The 24993-nt window shown below is 62.7% G+C and overlaps 1 protein-coding gene across 1 annotated transcript in view; it reads right to left on the minus strand.

The window, feature by feature from the left end:
• Nucleotides 1-24993, minus strand: part of PTPRN2 (protein tyrosine phosphatase receptor type N2) — a 428035-nt gene that overhangs the window by 233469 nt on the left and 169573 nt on the right. The window contains exons 12-13 of the mRNA XM_054726069.1: nucleotides 20120-20206; nucleotides 10325-10404 (exon numbers count right to left, since the gene is read on the minus strand). Of these exons, the coding sequence (XP_054582044.1) occupies nucleotides 10325-10404; nucleotides 20120-20206 (167 nt within the window). The remainder of the gene's footprint in view (nucleotides 1-10324; nucleotides 10405-20119; nucleotides 20207-24993) is intronic.

A 24993-nucleotide genomic window follows, 5' to 3' on the forward strand; every position in this document is an offset into this window, starting at 1 on the left:
TTTCCTGGGTGGCGAGGACGGGCCATCTTTGTTCTAAGGGGGTGACTCTTGGAGGGTGGGGCCCTCAGGGAAGGAGCCACACAGCTGGTTTTTTAAGACTTACACGTGGCCCTTCTGGAAGTTTCTTTTCCACTCTGGTTGTTAAATTAGAATCATACCACTTAGTAGTTTGTACCACAAAGCGATGAGGCAAGGGTAACGTGTTTCGTGCCCGGGTTTGGGAAAATTCAACACGAGAAGCAAATGCCCGCTCCAGGCTCGCCCCGCCAGGCCACCGCGGACCTGCCCACGGCCGCCAGGGCCGGCTGCAGCTCCCGCGCACGCTGTCTGCGCTCCCGCGCTCCCCAGCCCCGCCTGTGGCACTCGAGGCCTATTTTGTTTTCAGGGAAGAACAGGTCTCAGGGCAGAGGAACCAACAGAAACGCCCAGGACGCAGGGGCCGCGACCAGGCCGGGATCGATCCCGTAAGCCAGGCACTTACGGGCCCTTGACCGGAAACCAAACGTGAAGCACTTCAGTGCCCGGGGGACACTCGAACCACGGAGCCATCGGCCAGAGAGTTTTAGAAGTGCGACACCTGACCGCTGAGTCGGGGCACTGACCCTTCCCCGAGATGGGCAAGCACAGAATGACAGCGGCCAACACCATAGCCACCCAGTGTGAATGAATCCAAGTTACACCTGCTTTTTGCCAGGTCAGAAAACAATGCATTTTCTGGTGCTCCACAGATTTTAACAACCATGGCCTCGGTGAGGATTAGAAAAAGTAGTGCCCGCCCGCCCGCTCCTTCCTGGTGTCTGTCCCCACCCCGTGCCCTGACCCACCGGAGCAGAGGCCCAGGCAGGTCTGGGACCGCCCTGGGGCTGACCCACGGCGGCCTGTCACTGGGACGGGACACAGGGCCGGCCTCAGGTCAGGATGCTGTCTGCTCTCAGCACACACTCCCCCCCCGCTCCCCCCCCGCCCCCCGCTCCGGCTGCTGGGCCTCCACGTTACCCACTGAGCTCCTTTTCTCCCTCTGACTGGGCTGCATTTGACACCATTACTGCCCAAGGAGTGACGCCCCCACGCGGGCCTAGTGTGTGCCTGGTGCCCCCCACATACTCCCTCACGGAGAAGCGGGCGGGCCAGGCAGCCGGCTTTGTGCCGATCAGCAGGTTCATTTTCGAGAGAGGCCCTCAGGGCCCCCGCCTCCTGTGCTAGGGGACACGTGGCAGTGGGAGGAACACCAGCCCGCACGCGGCAGAGGTGCCGGCTGCCTGCCAACCAGCGAGGGCTGCCGACCCAAGCCTCCCACAGACCAAGTGCCAGGGCCACAGGGTCCTACCCCTCGCCAGGCCCGGTGACCGCTCACTAACCTGAGCACCTGGGTGCAGCTGCCATGAGCTGGGGGCGCTGGTGAGCAGGGTGGGGTCAGCACCGCCTGCCTGGGAGCCATCGGTGCACAGATATGAGGGCCCCTGGGCGGGTCCTTTAAGAGGTTGTTGCTGTCGAGCCGTGCAGACCATCACATCAGGACAATTCCAGTGCCTCCGCCCTGGGCCTGGCAGGGCGCCGCCTGCAGAGAGCCCACCACCCGCGATGCTCCAGAGGCTGCAGGACCGGCCTGGGCACAGCGGGCTTGGGAGTGCCCACGCAGGCCTGTGATGCCCCCGGTTCTGCCGCACCTGTGCCCGCCTGCAGCAGCCACTGGAAACCCTCGGTTGCTCTTACTTGCTGGCCAGTTGCCATGGGAACTGGTGTTTGAGGGAATCCCAGGAGGCGGCTTCCGACAGACACTGCATTCTCTCAGCTCAGCCAGGCCCTCTCGGGCGCAGGGGGACGGCTGTGGGTGAGGGAGACACACCAGCGCGCCCCTCCTCGCTCACTGCCCAGGTGCCCACCTGCTCCTCGCTCAGGTGCCCGTCTTGAAGCATTGTCTTTAAAAGCTGTGTGTCCGCAGCCCTGTGTTCAAAAGGAGTCTCCTTCTATTTGGGCACCAAGGCGCTATGAACTCACGCTGAGATGAGAGAGGTAATGTCCCCCCGTGCAGACCCCTACGATGACACGCAGACACCCCGCCCCCTGGGACGTGGGCCTGGACCACGCGGAAGAGCTACAGGCACTCGGCCAGCAGTGACTTCCGAGTGTCACCGCGGGGCTGGGTCTGACGCTGGTTGGCACCCAGGGGCGTGCCCATCACTGGACACAGCTGCCACCTGAGCTCCCACAGCAGTTCACCTCCCAGCATGGGTGTCAGTCACCGACGGGCGGCCAGCTGTGCCCTGACCACAAACTGGCCCCATCCTTCCCTGCCTGCTGTGCTCTCAAGGTCATCTCAAGGTCACCAGACTCGGTGTCTGCAGCCTCTCTGTCCCTGTCCCCATCTTCACGCACCCCCGAGACCTGACGCCAGGCAAGCCTGCCCTGCACACACGGCTCCAGCGGCCTAGCCTCGTGTGCAGGGAAGCCCCGAGCCACCTCCATGGCCAACAGGGAGCTGAGAGAGGGTGAGGGGAGGTTGTGGGCAAGGGTGACCCTATAGCCCCCGGGAGATGCCATAAAGGTCCACAGAGCCACCCCAGGGGCCGGGACTTGGGGTACAGACCTCCCACTCTCTCCCGGCATCGCTGAGGGCACCCCAGGTGTGGCAGGCTAGGCACATGGCCCCACTTCATGGAGGAGGCTCTGAGCTCCCACCCCTCGCTGCTCCACAGCCCCCACTCCACACAGTCCCACGTGTCAGACACCCGCAGACCCAGGCCCTGGCGGAGCCTCGCCTCACACTGTTAACAGCCCGGGAGGGGGGCTGGCACCTCCCCTCGGAGAGGGTGCTGCCGCCGGACAACAGGCCCGGCCCCTAAGCGGCTCTCGGTGAGTGCCCATCCCTGGGACTGTCCGTGACCAGACGTCCCCTCACGCCATTCCGCCAGGTCAGGGTCGGCTCCAGGTCGTGGACGCTCCCGCTGCACCTCTGTGCCCACCGGATCGTCACAGCCGTGATGTCGGCGCTTGCCCGACGCCAGACAAGGGACCTGAAGCTGTCACTCCCCACGTTCCCACAGCGAGGAGTGACCCGGGACCCCACACCTGTCCCACTTCCCCTGAACAGGGGCCACGTGATGGGACCGGCACTGAGAGAGTCACCGCAGGATGACCCCGGCCCCCGGGGCGCTGTACCCCTCCCGCCGGCTCATTCGCAAGCGAGACTGTTCCTCCCTACGCTGGGCCCCGGCAGCTTCCCACACGAGGCGCGACCAGTGATTGACAGTTAACTCGGGGCCGAGTGCCAGGCCGTTCCACACGGACGGTGAGATGGAACGGTGGGCGCACCTGCCTGTGGGGCCGACAGGCGGCGAGGGCAGCCCAGCAGGCGGCAGCTGCCCTGGGACGCGGCTCCCCGGCAGGACGAAGGCCCCCACATCCCGCCCCCAACGCGCGGCCCGCCCCTGGAGGAGCAGGTGGAGGCAGGGCTCCGGACTCCTGCGCGCCCACGGTGGACAGGCGAGAGACGGGTGAGGTGAGGGATGAGGCGGGAGCAGGTGAGTGGAGGGATGACGGGAAGCAGAGCCAGAACAAAGCACAGCACATGGTGTCCCAGGAGCAGAGAGGAACTAAGGTTCCAGAAGGGCCTGCCCGCCCCCCCAGCCCAGGCCCCCCTCCCGCCCAGGCCCCCCAGGCTTGCCCCGCCCCTGCATTTGCACAATCCTCTCACTTCTGCTCAATCATGGGCTTCACTCGATTAGCCTCCAGGCTTAGCCCCCCTCTGCGTATATCCATCCCCCTCCCCAGGCCTGGCTCTAGTGCGTCCACAGTGTGCGTGCTGATGGCGGGCGTGTCACAGTGGACGCTGGGGCGCTCTGTGCAGGGTGGAGCCCGAGGCCACGCAGGTCCTGGGCCCTGGGCCCCTGCGCTCCCCTCTGGACGGGCCCTGAGCCATGTGGACCTAACCGTGCAGTGAGCACTCAGGTCAGAGGGAGGAGGGCCACGGAGCAGACAGACCCCTCCCGCCTGCTCCTTCGAAAGCGAGACTGAGTCCTCCACGAATGACCTTCTTAACCTGTGGGCCCCTGTGTATGGAAATGAGCTCGTGACAGGCAATGGCTCCTGGTATTTCGGCCACCCGCCCACCCCTTCCTACGCAGGGAGCCTGGGAACCGGGCAAGCAGAACCACTTGGCAGCGGGGCGCACACGGCCAGGGCCCAGGCCTGACTGAGACGGGCTTCTCGAGCCTCCTCCCGCCAGCGGGGAGCACCAGCCGCACGCGGCGCTCTGACCCTCCCAGCACCCTGCCGGAGCGGCAGTCACTGTGGCGGTTGGAGAGCCGGGCCTCCTCGGAGCTGCAGCCACAGCCTTGCTGGGCCCAAACCCCTCCTTCGTGCTCACCTGCCCAGCCCTGGAGACCCCTCCGGCTGGCCGTCTCCCGCCCCAGCCGCCGAGACGGTGCTGGTCCGCCCGATGGAAGGTCGGTCCCCCTCCCAAGGTTAGACCCGGCCACCCACACCCGCCAGCGTTTCTCCTGTGCCGCCCCAATCCCCGCGGGGCCCAGCGGTGCTCCATGAAGCTGCCGGGGGCCCTGTGGTGCAGAGGGGACCCCTGCTCCCCGAGGAAAGGAGGCCAGGTCCTCGCTGTGCCCGGCAGCCAGTGGGGCTGCCCGTCATCGCCCCACAGACACGCTGGGCGCCGGTCACTAGGGCGTCCGAGTTCCAGGACACGCCAGCATGGGCCCCGCCTCCTCCTCCCCACAGGGTCCACTCCACAGCCACCACAGGCCTCGGCCAACCACCTCACAACCGTCCGTCCGCTCAGCCCCCCCCCCGGCCCCCGGGCCTGTGTCCCTTCAGAGCGGACGTTCCTGAGGTGCCGCACAGTGAGCTGCCGCCGTCAGGCGAGCGATCCTGTCACACCGCACAGGCCACAGCATGTCACGCTACATCGCATTTACCGTGTTACACAGTAGCACGTACACCACACGTCACGTATTAACACAATGCATGACATCACAGCCCACTCCACTGCCCAGGCTGACTCCCTCATCCTGCTCCCCACAGGCCGCCCTGCACCGGCCACGCTGTCTGCCACCCAGCACCTCCAGCAGGTATGAGCCGACCCCCAAGCACCCGACTTCAGAGCCCACCGACCTGCAGGAGGCCGTGGGGGGATTCCTCGCCGATAGGTCTGCACCGTCTACTCCCGGTTCTGCGGGAGCGTGTGGTTCAAGGAGGACGCCGTCCAGCCCGCCATCGTGTGGGAGCCGAGCTCGGACCACGCATCCCCATCGCCACCCGGACCTCAGGCCCCCGGCCGCTCCCAGGACCCAGCGTCAGCCTGGCCCCTCTCCCGGTCCCCGAGCTTCTGGGCTGGCTGGAGTCTGTCCACCGCGGGTCCCGATGCTGCGGGAGCACCCGGACGGAGCTGAGGACCAGGAGGAGGAGCGGCTCCGCAGCGCCCACCCCACCTGCTCTGACACCCCCTCCCGACTCTCATCTTCACAAACACAGGCGCGCTCCTCAGGGCAGCGCCTGGCACCCAACTCGCCTCTGAGGGCGCTCCGCTCAACCCCACGGGCCGGACAGGAGGGTCCGCCGACACGCACAGTCACGCGGGCCCGCCCCCCACAGCTCCGTCCACGCAGCGCACAGGCCAGGCTGGGCCGAGCTGCAGGCGCGGGCGGTCAGAATCGCCCTTCAGAGGCCACGGCCGAGGCGAGTCCCCGCCGTCTGAGCACGACCTCCCTCCCCGGCACCCGGCGCCCGTCTTGCCGCCGTGTCTCATCTCTCAGAGGCTTTGTTCTCCGTGTGTCTCCCACTCCTGGTTCGAGCGGTCCTCCCTGTGCCCCTGACAGCCCCCCGGGGGGACCCCGCAGGCCAGCTGAGCTCTGGGGGTCCCTCGCCCGGGAACCTGCCGGGCGGACACGGTGCCATCACTGCAATGGGGACCACAGATGCCAATCCTGAGCATGGGCACCGGCGCCTCTGGGAAAGTCACCGGAGGCTCAGACCCCCACTGAGGCAGGCCCCAGCCCCGAGCCCCCGAGGCGCCCTGCGGCCCGGCCCAAGGGCTCTGTCCGCGGCCGAGGAAGAGACGCAGGGCTCTGTCCAGAGTGTCCTTGGCTCTGACCCCCCTCAGAGGAGAGCGGGAATCCTTGAACTTGCCCTTCCGCCCGGCTCCCAGCAGGTGTCTGTGCCTCCTTCCGCCCGGCTCCCGGCAGCTGTCTGTGCCTCCTTCCGCCCGGCTCCCGGCAGCTGTCTGTGCCTCCTTCCGCCCGGCTCCCGGCAGCTGTCTGTGCCTCCTTCCGCCCGGCTCCCGGCAGCTGTCTGTGCCGGGGGAACTGCTTTCCTCCAAGGGGGCTTCGGTGAGCATTTCCAGAGCAGCCTCGGGATTTCCCACCGAGTCGACTCTCCTCGCCGATGTTCCAGGAAAGGGCAGTGACACGCAGGCATCAGCCGGCCCAGCGGCTGCCCGTCATGTTAGTAATGAGGGTGTGGCCAAGGCTGGGGGGGGGGGCGGGGGAGGCTGCAGTGAGGGCCTTTCTTCCCTTCGCCTGGTGGCCCTGGCTCCTACCACAGGCCCGGCCCCTGGGCCACCGGCCATGCCTCTGGTCGCAGGACAGCAGCACCGGCTCTCCAGCTATAGTCAGGGTCAAGCCAAGGGCATCCATTTGTGGATATTGAGGACACGGCCCCGGTCAGATTGGAATGCCGGCGCGTCCCTGCCCCAGGGTGGCCTTGTCTGATGAAGCTCCTCGCTGACCTCGGGCACTGTGTCCACGTCTCCAGCCAGCAGGAGGGTCCCTCGGGGGTCCTTGGGTGTTTTGTCTCCTCGGGCCTGCACGGCGCGGCGCAGCAGGAACCGACGTGAGGGGCCAGAGCTCGACCCTGATGCTTGTTGGGGCCACAGCGCGACGGCTGAGCTGAGCAGCGTCAGAGGACACGTCCCCTCTGGGCTCCATCGCCCCTTTCAAGGCGAACACAGGAGGGCTGGGCAGCGCTCACGCCCTGCGGCCGGGGCTCAGGACTGAACACTGGGGCGCCGGGTCCCTGCCCTGGGCCCGCACTTGACATGTGTCTTTAAAGCATTCCCTGCCCAGCTGACATGGCTCAGTACTTGCTCATCGACCTATGAACCAGGAGGTCATGGTTCGAGTCCCGGTCAGGACACAGGCCTGGGCTGTGGGCTCAATTCCTAGTGTGGGGCGTGCAGGAGGCGGCCGATCAATGATTCTCTCTCATCACTGATGTTTCTCTCTCTCCCTCTCCCTTTCTTTCTCAGATCAATAAAAATATATTTTTAAAAAAATACAGCAGCCCCGAATGGAGAGCAGACCCTTACCGCAAGCTCACAGGCCACGCCACGGCCAGCCTGAGCCGCGTCGGGGGAGGTGCCATGGGCCCTCCCTCTGCCCAAAGGGAGGAAGGGCAGTGCGGGGGCGGCTGGATCCGAGGGGTGAGCTGCTGACCGGGAGGTCGGAGGGAGACGGACTGGAAGGCAGGGCCACATCTAATCGTCCCCAGTGAGTCACACACACACCACCACCTGGAGCAACAAGCAGGGACCCAGCCTGCGTGGCCGCGCCCACGCGGCAGAGGCGGCCTGGCCTGGCCAGCTGGACACGCAGCTGAGTGCAGGGCAGCTCCTGGGCCTCTGTGCTCCGCAGCTGCTGCTTCAGAACGGCGCCGCGGGCCGTGCCGAGAGCGCTGCCGCCGACCCGCCCCTTGGCCACGATCACGGGCGCCTGCCCTTTTCTAGCTGCGGGACAACCAGGAGCCCCCGCGCGACCACACGACCAACGAGGCGGCCTTCCAGAAGAATCGCCGGGAGCAGAGTCTGCAGGGCGGGCACAGCGCCTTCAGCCTCGTGCCTCTTCCGTAGGTTCGCCTCATCTTGTATGAAACTAGCAGCATAAACGCCCGCCAGTTCCATCCGCCCGGCTGTCTCCTTCAGGTAACGCCGAGCGCGGGCAAGCCGCGGGCGCTGGGGACGCGGCACCTGTGAGCCGGACGGGCCCCGCGGCCCACCCGCGGGTCTGCCCACGAGACCACCAGGCTGGCTGCAGCAGCCTTACTGAGACTCCGCCAGCGAAGCGAGAAGCCACAGGCACCTCCATCTGGATTCAAAATTCTTCCTTGTTGGCACGTGAGGAAGCCACCCTGCGCGTGGACGCTGCCCTCAGAGGCCACCGCTCTCCGCGGTCCCAGAGGCTCTCGCCGGGCAGGGGTGGCCCGGGTGCTTCTACGGGGTATTTCTAATGCCCCCAAATAAGGTCCTCACGGCCGAAACTTACTTCACACGATCATTTTCCTACACGGCATCAGGTACGCCCGTAACACGGTAACACCATTCTGGATGCAAAGGGGACCCAGTGTGACCGTGCCTGGGTCACCGATTTTCACACGCACTGGAAGCAGCCGCGATGGCTACGTGATGCTTGGGCACAGGAGCAAACACAGGGTCTGGACGCTCGTGTTTGCCCTCTGCCCTCTCCCTGAACCAGCGCGCCGCGCACAGCGTGCACAGCCAACGTGACCAGCAGCGAGGTTTCAAACAGCCGCCCGTTTCCCAGAGAGCAATCAAATCAACAAAAGGCCTTCGTCGGTGCGTATCTGTCATTTTTTTTAAAAGACTTTGCCCGGCCGCTGTGACTCAGTAGGTCGAAGCGACATCCTATGCACCAAAGGGTCACAGGTTCACGTCCTGGTCAGGGCACGTGCCTAGGTTTCCATCCCCCGTTGGGTACATGTAGGAGGCAGCTGATCTCTCTCTCCCTCCCTCCTTCCTCTCTCTCTCCAGATCAGTGACCTGTCTTCGGTGAGGATTTAAAAACACACTTCATTCGTGTTTGTCCATTCGCAGAGTCTTGAGTAAACCCAATTCCACGCGTGTGTTCCCACCGGAGGGGGCACTCCGTGTGTTTCCGCATCAGAACTGGCGCCCGAGCTGACCTTAGATGTGTCCGTACCGGCGCTGACACAGGATCCCGGACCGTCAGGTGGGCGCTGGGCCGGGAGGAGACAGCCTGCGGCCACGAGGCGGAGCGAGGAGCAGAGTCCACGCGACACGCGCTCCGCTGCTTTGGGAGCCGCACCCTGAGCCCCGTGGGGACGGAACGCGACCGTCAAAGGAAGTGGGGCGTCGGCTCTGAGAGCGCAGACCCGTCCGGTTCCCGAGGGCTGTCAATTTGGCCGTGAATCCTGCCTTAACTAGAGGCACTTGGCCCCCCAAATCACCACCAACAGCAAACGGGCGGCACCGCGGTACCCAGAGTTCCTGGCAGTGAAATCCAGCGGCAACCAGGACAGGTCAGGGCAGCAGCTCCCCTCCCGGCGGGGCCGCGGACACCGCCCGTGTTCACTGAGCTCATGGGGGCCAGCGCCTGATGCCTCAGCTAAGGAGAGCCAGGTCCCCAATCTCTAAATCAACGGAATATCTGCCACATTTTACACGGGAAGGAAAGATGTAAATCTCATTAAAATAGTTCCTACATCTCACAACAATGGCATCGGCTGAAGCAAAGCGTCAGGCCTGCGGAGTCTGGGCCGGCGCCCTGCTGGCTGAGCTGGAGCCTGGGGGCCTGGCTGAGCTGGAGCCTGGGGGCCTGGCTGAGCTGGAGCCTGGGGCCTGGCTGAGCTGGAGCCTGGGGCCTGGCTGAGCTGGAGCCTGGGGCCTGGCTGAGCTGGAGCCTGGGGGCCTGGCTGAGCTGGAGCCTGGGGGCCTGGCTGAGCTGGAGCCTGGGGGCAGTGGTGTTTCCTGTTTCTCACGAGGCAGAAGGACCCACCACACAGCAAAGGTCTCAGTAAGTGAAACCAGGATCTGTGCTCGGGGCATGCAACCCGTCCCCCAGCTCCTCCCGCCGTGATCGATGTGTCTCGTAGCTGGGGCCACTCGGCAACTCCCAGCGTGTGCGGGGGACCCACAGGCCGGGCCCTCACTGCGAAACCTGCCTCCTGCGCACGTCTCCGCGGGCGATGCATGGACCTGAGGCCACAGCTGGTCACCTGGTGTGAAATGCGAAACCGCACCCACTCCCGACACTGGTGGTCCCCCTCTACCCCCCACACCTGCACTCCCCACCCTGCACCAGCGCCTGCCCCCCCCACCGGCACCCCTTCTCCCAAACCCCCCTGCACCAGCGCCTGCCCCCTTACCCACACCCACCCTCTCCTCCCCCCCCCACCGCCCCCCGCTACCTGGAGCTGCGGCGCCTCCACCCGCAGTCACGTAAGCTGACCCACTACTGCCTCATTGTCTCCCCACCAGCACCAGGGTGCCAGGGAGGCTGTCTGTCCTCCCGACCTGGCGCCTGCACGTGTGTGCACACGTGTAGTTGTGTTGAAAGAACCTTACCTGCTGCCTTCGCCACATCTGCAGGCGTCACGTTCTGGACGTTGGCGCTCACTCTGAAGGTCACGGCTGGTCCCAGGACCCTGGGAGAGACCATGCAGAAAGGGTCAGTGCAGCTCAGCACACAGCGTGTCCTCTGAGAGTGCGGGACAGCGTGACACCGCTCCCACACGTGACCTCACCGGGCCTCCGTGTCCTATACGTGCACCAGGGCCACCACTCTCACGAGTGAGCATGTTCTTGACATGCTCTCGCTTTGTTTCCATTTTCCAGTGATCCCCTGACAGGCTCTGCTTGTCTCAGACACGCGGAGCTTTTATAAAAGTTCTGCCCAACAGGCCGGCCACAGACTCTGGCGAGGGAAAGCTGTTATGGAAACAGATTTTGGTATCTGGTTCCCAAGGGAGCGGAGTGCGTCAAAGGCAGAAAGGAGAGCGGAGTCTTTAAAAGCCTCTCTGACAGCAACTGTTTAAAACGGATCAAACGTTAAGAAACATTCGGTATAAACGTAACTGGCAGGGATTGGCAGACAAGAATTATCCAAAGCTTTCTAACACTACATTGAACATGATTTTGAAAAAACATCACCTTTTTAAACAATGTGCCTCATATGAGGGCCTCGTGCGCGTTAGAAACATGTGCACACGCAGCAATCCCACCGGAGCAGGGCTGCAGGGGGGTCTCAAAGGCGGGGAACCGTCCGCCCCGTAGCTCCTCACAGAGCGACTCTCAGCACCCCCTGCCGGAGAGCCCCTGGGTGCTAACGGGAAGGCCCCTCCCTCCTGTGCTCCTGGACTCCGCCCACGGTCCCCACCCAATCGTCCCTCTCCGCCAAATGTACAGAGAAGTCCCTTAATTTTTCTTGAAAGATCAGCTAGAATGCCAAGAAGGGACCGCACTGAAAAATTAGAAACGAATAAGAGGGGCAGGGAGGCGGGGAGGGGGGCGGGAGGAGGGAGGGGGATGGGAAGAGGAGGGGACGCTGCCTCGGCACCTGCAGGGCCCACAGCCTGGCACCGTCTAACCAGCCACCCCACTGTTGCTCCTCGGCATTCTACTGCTGATTCCATTGTTTGTGATAAAATCACTTTAAAAGGCATTAATAGTAAGAATGGTGCAAACAAGAGTAATGAGTGAGAATCCACTGATTAATGAGAACACGCTCAAGAGACTTTACATAAAAATTAGAACTGTCTCAGAAATGCGCACACACCCTGAGGTCAGAATTCCCACTTGATGAGTTGCTACCTCCTAGTCCCATCTCCCTCCCGCCTTCCTCCCCGGCCCCGCCTTCCTCCCTAGGCCCCGCCTTCCTCCCCAGGCCCCGCCTTCCTCCCCGGCCCCGCCTTCCTCCCCGGCCCCGCCTTCCTCCCCAGGCCCCGCCTTCCTCCCCGGCCCCGCCTTCCTCCCCAGGCCCCGCCTTCCTCCCCAGGCCCCGCCTTCCTCCCCAGGCCCCGCCTTCCTCCCCAGGCCCCGCCTTCCTCCCAGGCCCCGCCTTCCTCCCAGGCCCCGCCTTCCTCCCCAGGCCCCGCCTTCCTCCCCAGGCCCCGCCTTCCTCCCCCGGCCCCGCCTTCCTCCCCAGGCCCCGCCTTCCTCCCAGGCCCCGCCTTCCTCCCCAGGCCCCGCCTTCCTCCTGCTTTCCTCCCCAAGCCCCGCCTTCCTCCCCAGGCCCCGCCTTCCTCCCCGGCCCCGCCTTCCTCCCCAGGCCCCGCCTTCCTCCCAGGCCCCGCCTTCCTCCCCAGGCCCTGCCCGACCAGGGATGAGCCCACTGCTGCCTGTGCACCTCGTGAGTCCCTGTGGATTCAGGCGTCACCTCATAACTCTGGGTCTTGGCCTCGCGTCCTGCTGCTCATGGGAGCTCCGCTCGGCCCGGCGGCCAGCCCACTGAGCGCACCCCATGAGTGGGAGGCAGTGCGTCACCATCCCCACCGCCACCCGGATTCTAGTACAGCCTCGGTCACCTCCCGGTCAGCTTGACCCCCTCGAGTCAGCGCCCACCACTGTCCCCACAGCTCCGCTCAGGCCGTGCGGGGTGTGGGCGGCCTCTTTGCTTCTCTGTGCAGACAGCCCCAAGTTCTGTGAGACCCACGGCAATGCCAGCGGTCCCTCCATCCTCGGCTGCTGGTGGGATGGTTCCAGCCCAGCTGTGTCCCGGCATAGACCCCTCCATCCTGCTCTCCCAACTGCGGAGCCGGGCACGTCCCGGGAACCTGGGGGCAGCCTGCACTGCTCATGTCAGGTGACCGTCCCGGTGGCCTCCACAGGCCCCGCACTGAAGTGACCCAGCCAAGCCCAACCCTCATCCTGCCAAGCTCTGCCCCCATGGAGGTCGCTTCTGGTCTGGTGCAATGACACTTCCTCCTGTCGCCCGCCACGTGTCCGCTCCTGGCGGTGACAACCCATTTCCGCCCCGTCCACTCAGTCTGCCTCCCCACAGCTCTCGGCAACAGCGGCCTCTCCTCTCCGAGATCTCAATGCTGAGTCCGTCCCGAGGGTGCGCCCGTCGCAGTGAGTCACTGTGCAGACCGCCCGGAGCCTCCGCGGAGGGGACGGGCTCTGGGCAGCGCCTTCGCTCAGGGCTTCCGGCCCAGGCGGCAGCCACAGCAGCCTCTGGGGGTCAGGAGGACGGGGACCCACCCAGCCTCGGGACCCCAGGGCTCCCTGTGGTTCTGGGCACTTCCGCCCACCACTCCCTCAGCCTACAGCTCCCCCAGCCGAGTGCTCTCTGACACTCAGATGCCCACTCGCTCACCTGCGAGGGGCAGAGGCCTGCCGTCCACCCGCCACCCCCATGTGGGCCGGGCAGACAGACGGACACAACACCACGGCCTTCTCTCAGGCCGCCCCACGTCACTGCCCTGCCCCTCGGAGACGCACGTGGCCCCTGGGGCGCCTGGTATAGGGGAAGCCGACCCTGGTGTCAGCTTGATGGTCATCGAGCCTCAGTGACACCCACACTGGGGGCGCTCCAGGCCCTGGGGGCGCTCCAGGTTCTATCACATGCCTTTTCTCAGGTTCACGAGGGGTCAGCACAGCCTCACATCACATGACCCCAGACACCCTGGCTCCCAACCCCTGTTGCTCCTTCTTCCACAATGCAGTCTCCACACAGAGGTCTCAGCTGCCAGTCTGCACGAGGGTCACCACTCGGGCCTCAGTTTACTCGGCTGTAAAATGGGGTGGTGTGTCCTGGCCCTGAAGCCTGGCTCTCCCGTGACAAGTCACTGTGTGATGCTGCCAATGCCAGGCAGAGTCCCAGGCGAGAGGAAGGAAGGGCAGGGTGCAGAGGCCGCAACCGCATCCAAGAAAGGTCCCATGTGTCCCCACCACAGGCTTCCACGGGGAGGCGTCCCACGAGTAAACACACATGTGGACCCACAGTCCTGAAGTGCCAGACCCCCCCCCCCCCCATGAGGCTCAATCTGAATAACAGGCGCAAGGGCGCCAGGGGTGACTCGCCCACTGCAGGGGAAGCCCCGCGAGGGACCACGCCCGGCCACCAGCCACCGGAGGGCAGCTCTCGCCCCGGGCCGCGTGGGATTGGCCTTCTTCCCCGGTTGTGCTTTGTGACCCTGGGAGCTAATTCACATGAAGTCCGCATGTCATTTACTGCAATACCCGTGGGTGCTTCCGAGCCGTACTGAACCCAGTGTCAGGCCCTGACTCTGCATGTTACAGGCGGGGAAACTGAGGCTTAGGAAGGCTCAGTGACTCCGCTCTTCTGGGCGATGCCATTTCACACTAGGAGAGAAGCTCAGCCAGCGCTTTCAGCACTCACACCCCGAGCCAGGCAAGGGACACTTAGAGCGAGAAGTGGCACCCTTCGCTCAAGCAGGACTGACGTGTGAGTGCACAGGGCCCTTCCTGCCATCCCACCTTCCGTCTAGAGACGGGGCGAGGCCCCAGACCAGGTGACTCCCAGCACTCCGTGTCTCACGGGCGATGCCAGCCAGGCCTCCCGGCCTCCCGTGCAGAGGCCCGGCCCCTGCTCCTGCTCCAGGAACACAGGCCCCTGAGCGCGTCACTGCGCACAGCCGGAGCCAGGCGGAGCCGGCGACAGCGCCCGGGCAGCGCACAGTAGGTGGGGCGCAGCGCACCTGCAAGCCTCCTGTGGGCCCCAGGTTCACGACGAGCTCTCAGCCGTGACAATGCTCCTCCACCTGAGCATGACCTGCCGCTGTCAATTCCAGGGCCTGGGCACACACCCCAACTTATCCAGGGCCTGGGCACGCACCCCAACTTATCCAGGGCCTGGGCACGCACCCCAACTTATCCAGGGCCTGGGCACGCACCCCAACTTATCCAGGGCCTGGGCACGCACCCCAACTTATCCAGGGCCTGGGCACGCACCCCAACTTATCCAGGGCCTGGGCACGCACCCCAACTTATCCAGGGCCTGGGCACGCACCCCAACTTATCCAGGGCCTGGGCACGCACCCCAACTTATCCAGGGCCTGGGCACGCACCCCAACTTATCCAGGGCCTGGGCACACGGCAGGGTCCACCCCGTGGGCTAAAGGCCGTTCCTCCTACTTCATATGAAATGTCACAAACCAGGAGACAAGACGCAGAGGTAAGTAACCACAATTCTGCCCCAAGACACTAATGCATGCTTTCTAGAGCCCCCAGACTCCCAGGGGCTCTCTCCCAGGGGAAGGGTGTGGGAGGGGAGGGGGGACCTGGGCTACTGGCAGGTTGTGGGTGGAGCTAAGTCGGGCAGCCCGCCCTGCGCCCAGGATAAGGCAGGGCCAGAGCTGGGAAGCCGCCGCTGCATCTTCAGGAGAGCAGGCGCTCCAGCCTTCTCCAACACGTGACCCCAGGGCGAACCAGCTGCCTCTTCCGAGAACACGGAGGATGGGTCGTGGAAGGAGGCTGCCCGGCGCGGGGAGGCCCCAGGCGGATCCCACCACCCTGAGCAGCCCCGCAGCGCGCCCACGCCAGGGCGCCCGCAGCAGCCCCGCATCCATCAGCGCGGACAGCGTGATTAGGTTACAAAGTCATAACTGCGGCCGTTGTGCGTCTGCTGCCTAATTACATCAGCATGCTAATGCCTTTTTAATGGCCTCTAACGATGTAATAAGGAATAATGGGATTTACCTGACAGCTACACAGCCATTAACAACGCATATTAGGCATAACTAGTGCTCCATAGAACCCAGGCTCGCTCGGAGCCGGCGGCCTCTCCCTCCGCTGGGTACCGACTCCGCGAGGACAGCTCCTCCCGCCAGCCACGCGGCCAGCGGTCCCTGCCGGGCTGCCCAGGTGCCGCCGCCGTAAGTGCCTGGCCAAGCAACGCACAGGGCCCGCGTGCAGAGCTCCGGAGGGGCAACGCTAACCACACACCAGCACGCACATATGCACAGGACACCCATGTGCGCTCACACGGACAGTAACCAAAGGCCCTGGTGCAGTGCAGACATGAACTGGCCACGACCAGGTCTTCAGAGAAGTCTTTGGACCAAGAGCCCAGACGTCAGCTCTGGAACAAGCGTGCCACCAGGAGCAGGGGACTCGAGGGGACCTCGGCGAGTGTGCACAGGTTCTGAGACCTAGAGGGGGGGGGTGTCGGCCTGGCTCTGCAGGGAGTAGAAGCCCCAGTCTCCTGAGCAGGGAGAGACGAGGGTGCTGTTCCCAAAGCTCTGTGCCCCTCCGGAGAGGGCCCTCCCGCTCGGGCTCTGGGCACAGGGCAGGAGCCAAGCTGACACCGGGAAGGGGCAGGAGGACAGGGAGACAGGAGGGCCAGCCACTCTCCACCTAAATGCTCAGGCACCTAGCCCCTCCGGGCCAGCTCCCGCCCACCTGAAGCCCCTCTCAGCCAGCACCCGCCGACCTGAAGATCCTCCTGCCCCCCCTCCCACCCACCCCCACTTGAAGCCCCTCCCAGAGCCCTGGCAGCTGAAGGCCCTGCACTTGGCTGAGAGCTGTGAGAGGCTGAGGAGACATCTGGCTGACAGGGAGAAGGACCGGCATTGTGTGAGGTCACCTCGCCCGTCCTGCCTGGGAAGGAGTGGGGGCAAGGCCGCAGGCAGCAGAGCCCGAGGGGCCTGATGGGAAGAGAACCCTGGTGTCCAGGCACCGAGCCCGCCCCACCTTGAACTGGTCCCGTTCTCTCTGCGTGCCGGAAGCCAATTCCAGCATGTCATAATTGCAAGAGTTTCATCAAAAGGTTGATGGAACTTGGGGACTCAACAAGGGCTGAGTCACATATGTTATCACCTGTTGGAATGGCTAAAGGCATTTCCCCCAAATCTGAATAGGATGATCGTTTGCTGTCAGACAGCTCAGGGCATCTCAAGCTACATGTTATTGCCTCCTACTGGCCAAACACCTGAACAGCCGTAGGCTATTCCCCAATCTGACAATGCTTCTGTACGAAACCCTACCCTTTGAAGTGTATAGATCCACCTTGCCTTAGGGCAATTTGTGTTAATAAAAAGCAAGGGTCCTGAGACAAAGAGAACTTAGCTCCTTCAGCTGAAGCTCCTCTGACCCCCAATGCCTTTCAAAATTATCTTTCACCTCTGGACTCCTACTTAAGCTACGCACAGTCTTTCTCCAGATTGCTGAACCCTTCTTAATGCCGGAACAAGAACCCCGGCATCTGGGGAAGGAGGAACCTCCCGCCATCCTGCACACCAGCCACCAGCGCGGACACAGACAGAGCAGCAGGGTGTCACCTGTCAAAGACCCTCCGTGCTGGGTGGGAGCCCGCCTCCTGCATGGCCTCTCTCGGGAGCGGTGTTCCCTCGGGGCCTGTGGGGTTGGTGCCCCCACTTCCTCAGCATATGCTGTGTCCCAGCTGTGCTCCGCCTGCAGGCCCCGGACCCCCAGCCTGGCTGCCTGTCCCAGGCGGACACAGGCCCGGGGTGAGCCACAGGCTCATGGGGCTCCCACCTGACAGCAGCTGGGGAGATCAGACAGAGGCCCATGCTGTGCCGTGAGGGCAGGTGTTCCAGGTGCTTCTGTGGGGGCTGCTGGGCTCCTAACCAGCCCTGTTCACAGCCACCTGAGCCAGTGGGGCAGCCCTGTCCCAAGCGGGACCTGGGACCTGGGACCTCCACCCCAGCTGGTCACGTGAGACAGGCAGGGACAGAGGGGAGAGGGGGTGGGCAGAGATCTTGGCATGAGGGTGGAGGACGCCGAGAGCAGAGAGGAAATGTCCCGGCATTTCTGGGCCACCTCTAGGGAAATAGAGCTTGTGCAGCCTCCCTCCCCTTGCTTCTGCCAGAAGGGGATTACACAGGAAGCACCTCTCTCTGCTGGGACAGCTGCTGTCCGCCACAGCCTGTTCTGCTGTGGAGAGGGAGCTGCTGGCCAGCCCTGCAGGTTGTGACTCAAGTCCTGCCCTTGCCCTCACCTGTGTCCCTGCACCCATCTGCCACATGCCCACTGCAGCCACCTCACACCAGATCCTCCATCCCTGTCTCACTGGATTCTTGCAAGCCCTCCGCCTTGTGCTCCTGTCCTGTCCGAGCCTCGTAGCTGCTCTTCCTCATCACCAGTGCACAGTTCGCCTTCTCTCCCTTGATCAGCACTCCTCACCCGCACAGCCCACCTGTGCACCAGGTGTGTGTGACCAGGTGTGTGGACCAGGTGTGTGTGACCAGGTGTGTGGACCAGGTGTGTGCACCAGGTGTATGCGCCCAGGTGTATGCATGCACCAGGTGTGTGTGCCCAGGTATGTGCACCAGGTGTATGTACCCAGGTGTGTGCACCCAGGTGTGTGTGCCCAGGTATGTGGACCAGGTGTATGCGCCCAGGTGTGTGCACCCAGGTGTGTGCGCCCAGGTATGTGGACCAGGTGTATGTGCCCAGGTGTATGTGCCAGGTGTGTGCGCCCAGGTATGTGGACCAGGTGTATGCGCCAGGTGTGTGTGCCCAGGTATGTGGACCAGGTGTATGCGCCCAGGTGTGTGCACCCAGGTGTGTGCGCCCAGGTATGTGGACCAGGTGTATGTGCCCAGGTGTATGTGCCAGGTGTGTGTGACCAGGTATGTGGACCAGGTGTATGCGCCAGGTGTGTGTGCCCAGGTATGTGGACCAGGTGTATGTGTCCAGGTGTATGTGCCAGGTGTGTACGCCCAGGTATGTGGACCAGGTGTATGCGCCAGGTGTGTGTGCCCAGGTATGTGCACCAGGTGTATGCGCCCAGGTGTGTGCGCCCAGGTATGTGGACCAGGTGTGTGCACCCAGGTGTGTGCGCCCAGGTGTGTGTACCCAGGTGTGTGCGCCCAGGTATGTGGACCAGGTGTGTGTACCCAGGTGTGTGCGCCCAGGTATGTGGACCAGGTGTGTGTACCCAGGTGTGTGCGCCCAGGTATGTGCACCAGGTGTGTGTACCCAGGTGTGTGTGCACCCAGGTGTATGTACCCAGGTGTGTGCGCCCAGGTATGTGGACCAGGTGTGTGCACCCAGGTGTGTGTGCCCAGGTATGTGGACCAGGTGTGTGTGCACCCAGGTGTGTGTACCCAGGTGTGTGCGCCCAGGTATGTGGACCAGGTGTGTGCACCCAGGTGTGTGTGCACCCAGGTATGTGGACCAGGTGTGTGTGCACCCAGGTGTATGTACCCAGGTGTGTGCGCCCAGGTATGTGCACCAGGTGTGTGTACCCAGGTGTGTGCGCCCAGGTATGTGCACCAGGTGTGTGTACCCAGGTGTGTGTGCACCCAGGTGTATGTACCCAGGTGTGTGCGCCCAGGTGTGTGCACCAGGTGTGTGCGCCCAGGTGTGTGGACCAGGTGTATGTACCCAGGTGTGTGCGCCCAGGTGTGTGTACCCAGGTATGTGGACCAGGTGTGTGTACCCAGGTGTGTGTACCCAGGTGTGTGCGCCCAGGTGTGTGTACCCAGGTGTGTGCACCCAGGTGTATGGACCCAGGTGTGTGCACCCAGATGAGTGAGCACAGGCAGCTCCCCAGCTCACTGTGGCTCTGGGCCCAGCTGTGAGCTCTACACTCAGAATGCTCACTGCGTGGGTCCTACTGCCCGGCACTGGGGGAGCACTGCCTGTCTGCTGCCTGTCCTCAGCTCTCCTCTTCCAGAAGCTTCCGGCCCCGGGCTGGGTGAGGTGCTTCCCCATACCATCTTGTGCACCCTCCATGCTAACCGCCTGCGCATGCGTCTGCCTTTCCCAGGAAGTGGTAAGGTGTACAGGGCGGTGTTGCCCACGGGCCCAGCGTAGCACAAGGCCAGGTCACAGCGGGCACTCAATAAACACCTGGCCACAGGGAACACTCTGTCACGTCCCATCGACGGGAGCTCAGCTCCGCGTTACCTCTCGTCCTCAGCAGCGCCTGCACTGCTACCATCAGCACTGCCCGCCCTCCGCGCTCTGAGCTGGGCCTGCGCCGGAGACCCCATCACGCTTTCCTCTACTCGGTGCTTGTCCTCAATGCTCCACCCGAGTGTGGCAGGGCCCTGCCTCCTGCAGGCCCACTAGGTGCTGACAGAGGATTCGCTGATGCGTGCCACCTCCAAGGCTCCACCTCACAAGCAGGGGGCGGGGGGTGAGGGCAGAGGAACGCCGGGAGCCCCGGGTGATTCCGGGAGCCGCAGGGCTGGAACCACGCCCGGCTGGCCCTGCTGGTGCTGATTATAATTCTTACACCCACACTCCTGCACAGCTCCTCTGAACGCCTCGCCAGCCCCGGCCCCCCTTTCCTGTCTTCCTGAAGCAGTTTCTCGCAGGGTGATTAACAGGAGCCACAGGCACACAGGGCTCTCCCTCCAAACCGGTTTATGAAACGGAGCCTGAGAAACCGGCCGAGAGCAGAACCCGAGACCCCACGCCCACACTCACTCGGTGTCTGCGAGGACGCTCGTGGGCACCCGGAGCAGGCCTGTGACGTCCGCCAGCAGCTGCTTCCCCTTCTCCAGGCTCAGGGGGCTGTTGGAGGAGCAGAGAAGGGCAGCGTCACCACATGGAACTGACTCTCAATCCCCGAGGAGCTGAGGGCCCCGTGCTCCCCGCACCCGGGCCTCTCGCAGCCCTTCCGTCCTGTCACAGGGAGCGGCTCTCCGGCCCGGGCACCGGAGCTCCGTCAGCCACGACGCACCAACTGGTTCCCAGCGAGCGGACACACAGTTCCACGCAGGGGCCGGCAGGTGTGTAAGGGCCTGACGCAGCAGCGGGCTCATCTCGGCCTCAATGAAGGCAGGGTACGGAGGAGAAGGGGGGACGAGGGAGGAGACAGACGCAGATGCTGGAAAGCAGACACATTCTTCTTTCACTTATTTATTTTAACCTTTTAAATTTTTATTTTCTAAAATCTTTATTGTTGAAAGTTACATAGGTCCTCCTTTTCCCCCATTAACTTCTTCCAGCCCATTCTCGTCCTCCCCCCAGGCCCTCAGCACCCATTGTCTGTGTCCACGGGTGATGATGCATGCATACAAGCTCATTGATCTATCTCTTCCCACCCACCCTGCCCCGCCTTCCCTCTGAGGTTCAGCAGTCTGTTCATGCTTCCGTGTCTCTGGGTCCATTTTTGTTCATCAGTTTATTTTGTTACTTAGATTCCACATGTGAGTGAGACATGTGATACTTGCCTTTCTCTGACTGACTTACTTTGCTTAGCATAATGCTCTCCAGGTCCCTCCATGCTGTTGCAAATGGTAAGAATTCTTTTCTTTTACTGCTGTGTAGTATTCCATGGTGCAAATGTACCATGGCTTTTTTTTTTTTTTAAATACATTTTATTGATTTTTTACAGAGAGGAAGGGAGAGGGCTAGAGAGCTAGAAACATCGATGAGAGAGGAACATCGATCAGCTGCCTCCTGCACACTCCCCACTGGGGATGTTGTACCATGGCTTTTTAATCCACTCATCTACTGATGGGCACTGGGGCTATTTCCAGATCTTAGCTATTGTAAATTGTGCTGCTATGAACATAGAGGTGCATACATTCCTTCTGATTTGTGCTTCAGGTTTCTTAGGATATATTCCTAGAAGTGGGATCACTGGGTCAAATGGAAGTTCCATCTTTAATTTTTTGAGGAAACTCCATACTGTTCTCCATAATGGCTGCACCAGTCCGCATTCCCACCAGCAGTGCACAGGGTTCCCTTCTCGCCACACCCTCACTTGTCGTTTGCTGATTTGTTCATGGCAGCCATTCTGACAGGTGTGAGGTGATACCTCACTGTCGTTTTAATTTGCATCTCTCTGGTGATCAGTGACTTTGAGCATTTTGTCATGACTCTTGGCATCTGTGTGTCCTCTTTGGAGAAATGTCTATTAGGTCCTTTGCCCATTTATCATTGATTATTTGTCTTCCTTTGTTAAGTTGTATGAGTTCCCTATATATTTTGGAGATTAAGCCTTATCGGATGTATCATTGGCATGCAGTGGGCTTTCTTGTTATTTTGTTGACTAGAGGCCCAGAGCACAAAATTCATGCTCAGGGGGGCGGGTTCCCCCCTCAGCCCAGGCTGCACCCTCTCCAATCCAGGAACCCTTTGGGGATGTCCAACTGCCAGTTTCGGCCCGATCCCTGGGATGGGGCTGAAACCAGCTGTTGGACATCCCTCTCACAATCTGGGACCGCTGGCTCCTAACTGCTCACCTGCCTGCCAGCCTGATTGCCCCTAACTGCCCCCCAACTAGCCTGGTCACCTCCAACTGCCCCTATGCAGGCCTGGTTCTCCCTAGTGCCCCCCTTGCTGGCCTGGTCACCCCCAACTGCGCCCCCTGCTGGCCTGGTCGCCTCTCACTGCCCCCCCCCCTGCCTGTCTGGTCACCCCATGCAGCCTGCTGGTCAGTCATTTGGTCGTCCCTCACGAACACCCCTACCAGCCTGGTTGCCCCACACAGCCTGCTGATCGGTTGTTATTGTGAGGGCATTGCGAGCAATTTGCATATTACCCTTTTATTAGTATAGGTGGTTTATTTTGCTGTGCAGAAGCTTTTTATTTTGATGTAGTCCCATTTGCTTATTTTCTCCTTAGTTTCCATTGTCTTAGGAGCTGTATCTGTAAACACACTGCTACGACATATGTCTGAGATTTTGCTGCCGATGGCTTCTTCTAGGACTTTAATGGTTTCACATCTTACATTTAAGTCTTTTATCCATTTTGAGTTTTTCTTGTGAATGATGTAAGTTGGTGGTCTAGTTTTGTCTTTTTGCATGTACCTGTCCAATTTTCCCAGCACCATTTATTGGAGAGACTGTCTCCAGTCCAATGTATGCTCTCATCTCCTTCGACAAATATTAACCGAGCAGAGTGGCTTGGTCAGTTTCTGGAAGCAGACACAGTTCAAACGGATTCACCCAGGTCTTCGAATCACACGTGGCCTGGAGGTGCTGGCAGTGCTACCTTGAAGAAACAGCCAACCAGGTCATTACGTAAAACTGGCGCTGACCTAGGACGCCAGCGGAAACAGACCGAGCCGTGCTGTCGGCTTCACGCTCTCGTGAGGGCACAGGCAGGAAGCCATCACTGCGTGCCAGTCCGTGCTGTGTGGGCTGCACTGTGCCACCAAGGACTCGCGCGCTGACGGCCGACCCAGACCTGGCAGGTGGGCAGACGGCGCGCTGCACAGTCCGTCCAGGAGCCCAGAAGGCCCTGACCCGCATCACGGGTCCTCTTAGGGGAGGAGCTCGGACAGACAGACATGAGCAGGGGCAGGAAGCCCTCTCTCCACACCTCACCGCTTTGCTCCAAGCCCTCCGGGCCTCCAGGCTGCTCTTCCGTGAGGGGAGGAAGGAAGGTGGGGGGATGTAGGTCTGACCTGGGCCTGCGATCCAGGCTGCTTCCCCAGCAAGCGAGTGACGCTCAGGGCTGGGGGCCCTCTGTCGAGGGGCAGGGCGGTACCCCGAACCCTCCCCAGCACAGCTCTCCAGCCCTGGACACGTTATGATGTGTTAAAAGGAGAAGCTTTCACACAGTGTGCGCATGTGGTCTGGAAGTGTGCCCTTTGACCTCACCCCCCCAGGACATCTCTCAGAGCTGCCTTAGCCCCCGCCCCGGGAGGTAAGATGCTGACGGGGAAAGGAGTCCACCTGGAACCTCTGTGTCTTCCTCCTCACTCCCTGTCCGTCCGCCTGGGGCTGCAGGTCTGAATTTTGCTTCCATAAGCCAGTCAGTGCCTGAGGGATGTCTGGTCTAAATGAAGCTGCTGGACGGGCCCTGTGCTGACCACGCCCGGTCACAAGGACAGGCGGGCAGGGACACCATGAGGACGTGTTCATTAGAGGCAGGCAGACTGGGAACTTCTGTCAGAGAAAACCTCAGCCACAGAAAGCCTGCTGGGACAGAGTGACAGTGACGTGGGGAGGGGCGGGGCCTGTCCTGGGACAGGATGACAGTGATGTGGGAAGGGGCGGGGCCTGTCCTGGGACAGGATGACAGTGACGTGGAAGGGGCGGGGCCTGTCCTGGGACAGGATGACAGTGACGTGGAAGGGGCGGGGCCTGTCCGGGGATGTGGTGACAGTGACGTGGAAGGGGCGGGGCCTGTCCTGGGATGTGGTGACAGTATGTGGGGAGGGGCGGGGCCTGTCCTGGGACAGGATGACAGTGACGTGGGAAGGGGCGGGGCCTGTCCTGGGACAGGATGACAGTAACGTGGGAAGGGGCGGGGCCTGTCCGGGAATGTGGTGACAGTGACGTGGAAGGGGCGGGGCCTGTCCTGGGATGTGGTGACTGTATGTGGAGAGGGGCGGGGCCTGTCCTGGGACAGGATGACAGTAACGTGGGAAGGGGCGGGGCCTGTCCGGGAATGTGGTGACAGTGACGTGGAAGGGGCGGGGCCTGTCCTGGGATGTGGTGACAGTGACGTGGGAAGGGGCGGGGCCTGTCCTGGGATGTGGGGACAGTGACGTGGAAGGGGCGGGGCCTGTCCTGGGATGTGGTGACAGTATGTGGGGAGGGGCGGGGCTTGTCCTGGGACAGGAGGTGTGTGACAGTGACATGGGAAGGGGCGGGGCCTGTCCTGGGATGTGGTGACAGTGACGTGGGAAGGGGCGGGGCCTGTCCTGGGATGTGGTGACAGTGACGTGGGGAGGGGCGGGGCCTGTCCTGGGACATGGTGACAGTGACGTGGGAAGGGGCGGGGCCTGTCCTGGGATGTGGTGACAGTATGTGGGGAGGGGCGGGGCCTGTCCTGGGATGTGGTGACAGTATGTGGGGAGGGGCGGGGCCTGTCCTGGGACAGGAGGTGTGTGACAGTGACGTGGGAAGGGGCGGGGCCTGTCCTGGGATGTGGTGACAGTATGTGGGGAGGGGCGGGGCCTGTCCTGGGATGTGGTGACAGTATGTGGGGAGGGGCGGGGCCTGTCCTGGGACAGGATGACAGTGACGTGGGGAGGGGCGGGGCCTGTCCTGGGATGTGGTGACAGTATGTGGGGAGGGGCGGGGCCTGTCCTGGGACATGGTGACAGTGACGTGGGGAGGGGCGGGGCCTGTCCTGGGATGTGGTGACAGTGACGTGGGGAGGGGCGGGGCCTGTCCTGGGATGTGGTGACAGTGACGTGGGAAGGGGCGGGGCCTGTCCTGGGATGTGGGGACAGTGACGTGGAAGGGGCTGTGGCCCTGCTCACATTCGCTCTCAGGCGGTGGCTGTCACTCCTGGGGCCATGGCTTCCTAGGGCAGGTGACCAGGAAGTGCTGCATAGCCAGAGATAGGCTGACGAGGCTGACAGGGCCCGGGTGACCCTGACCTCTGCACTGACC

This window comes from Eptesicus fuscus, chromosome 14, assembly GCF_027574615.1.
Source record: "Eptesicus fuscus isolate TK198812 chromosome 14, DD_ASM_mEF_20220401, whole genome shotgun sequence".
NCBI lineage: Eukaryota > Metazoa > Chordata > Mammalia > Chiroptera > Vespertilionidae > Eptesicus > Eptesicus fuscus.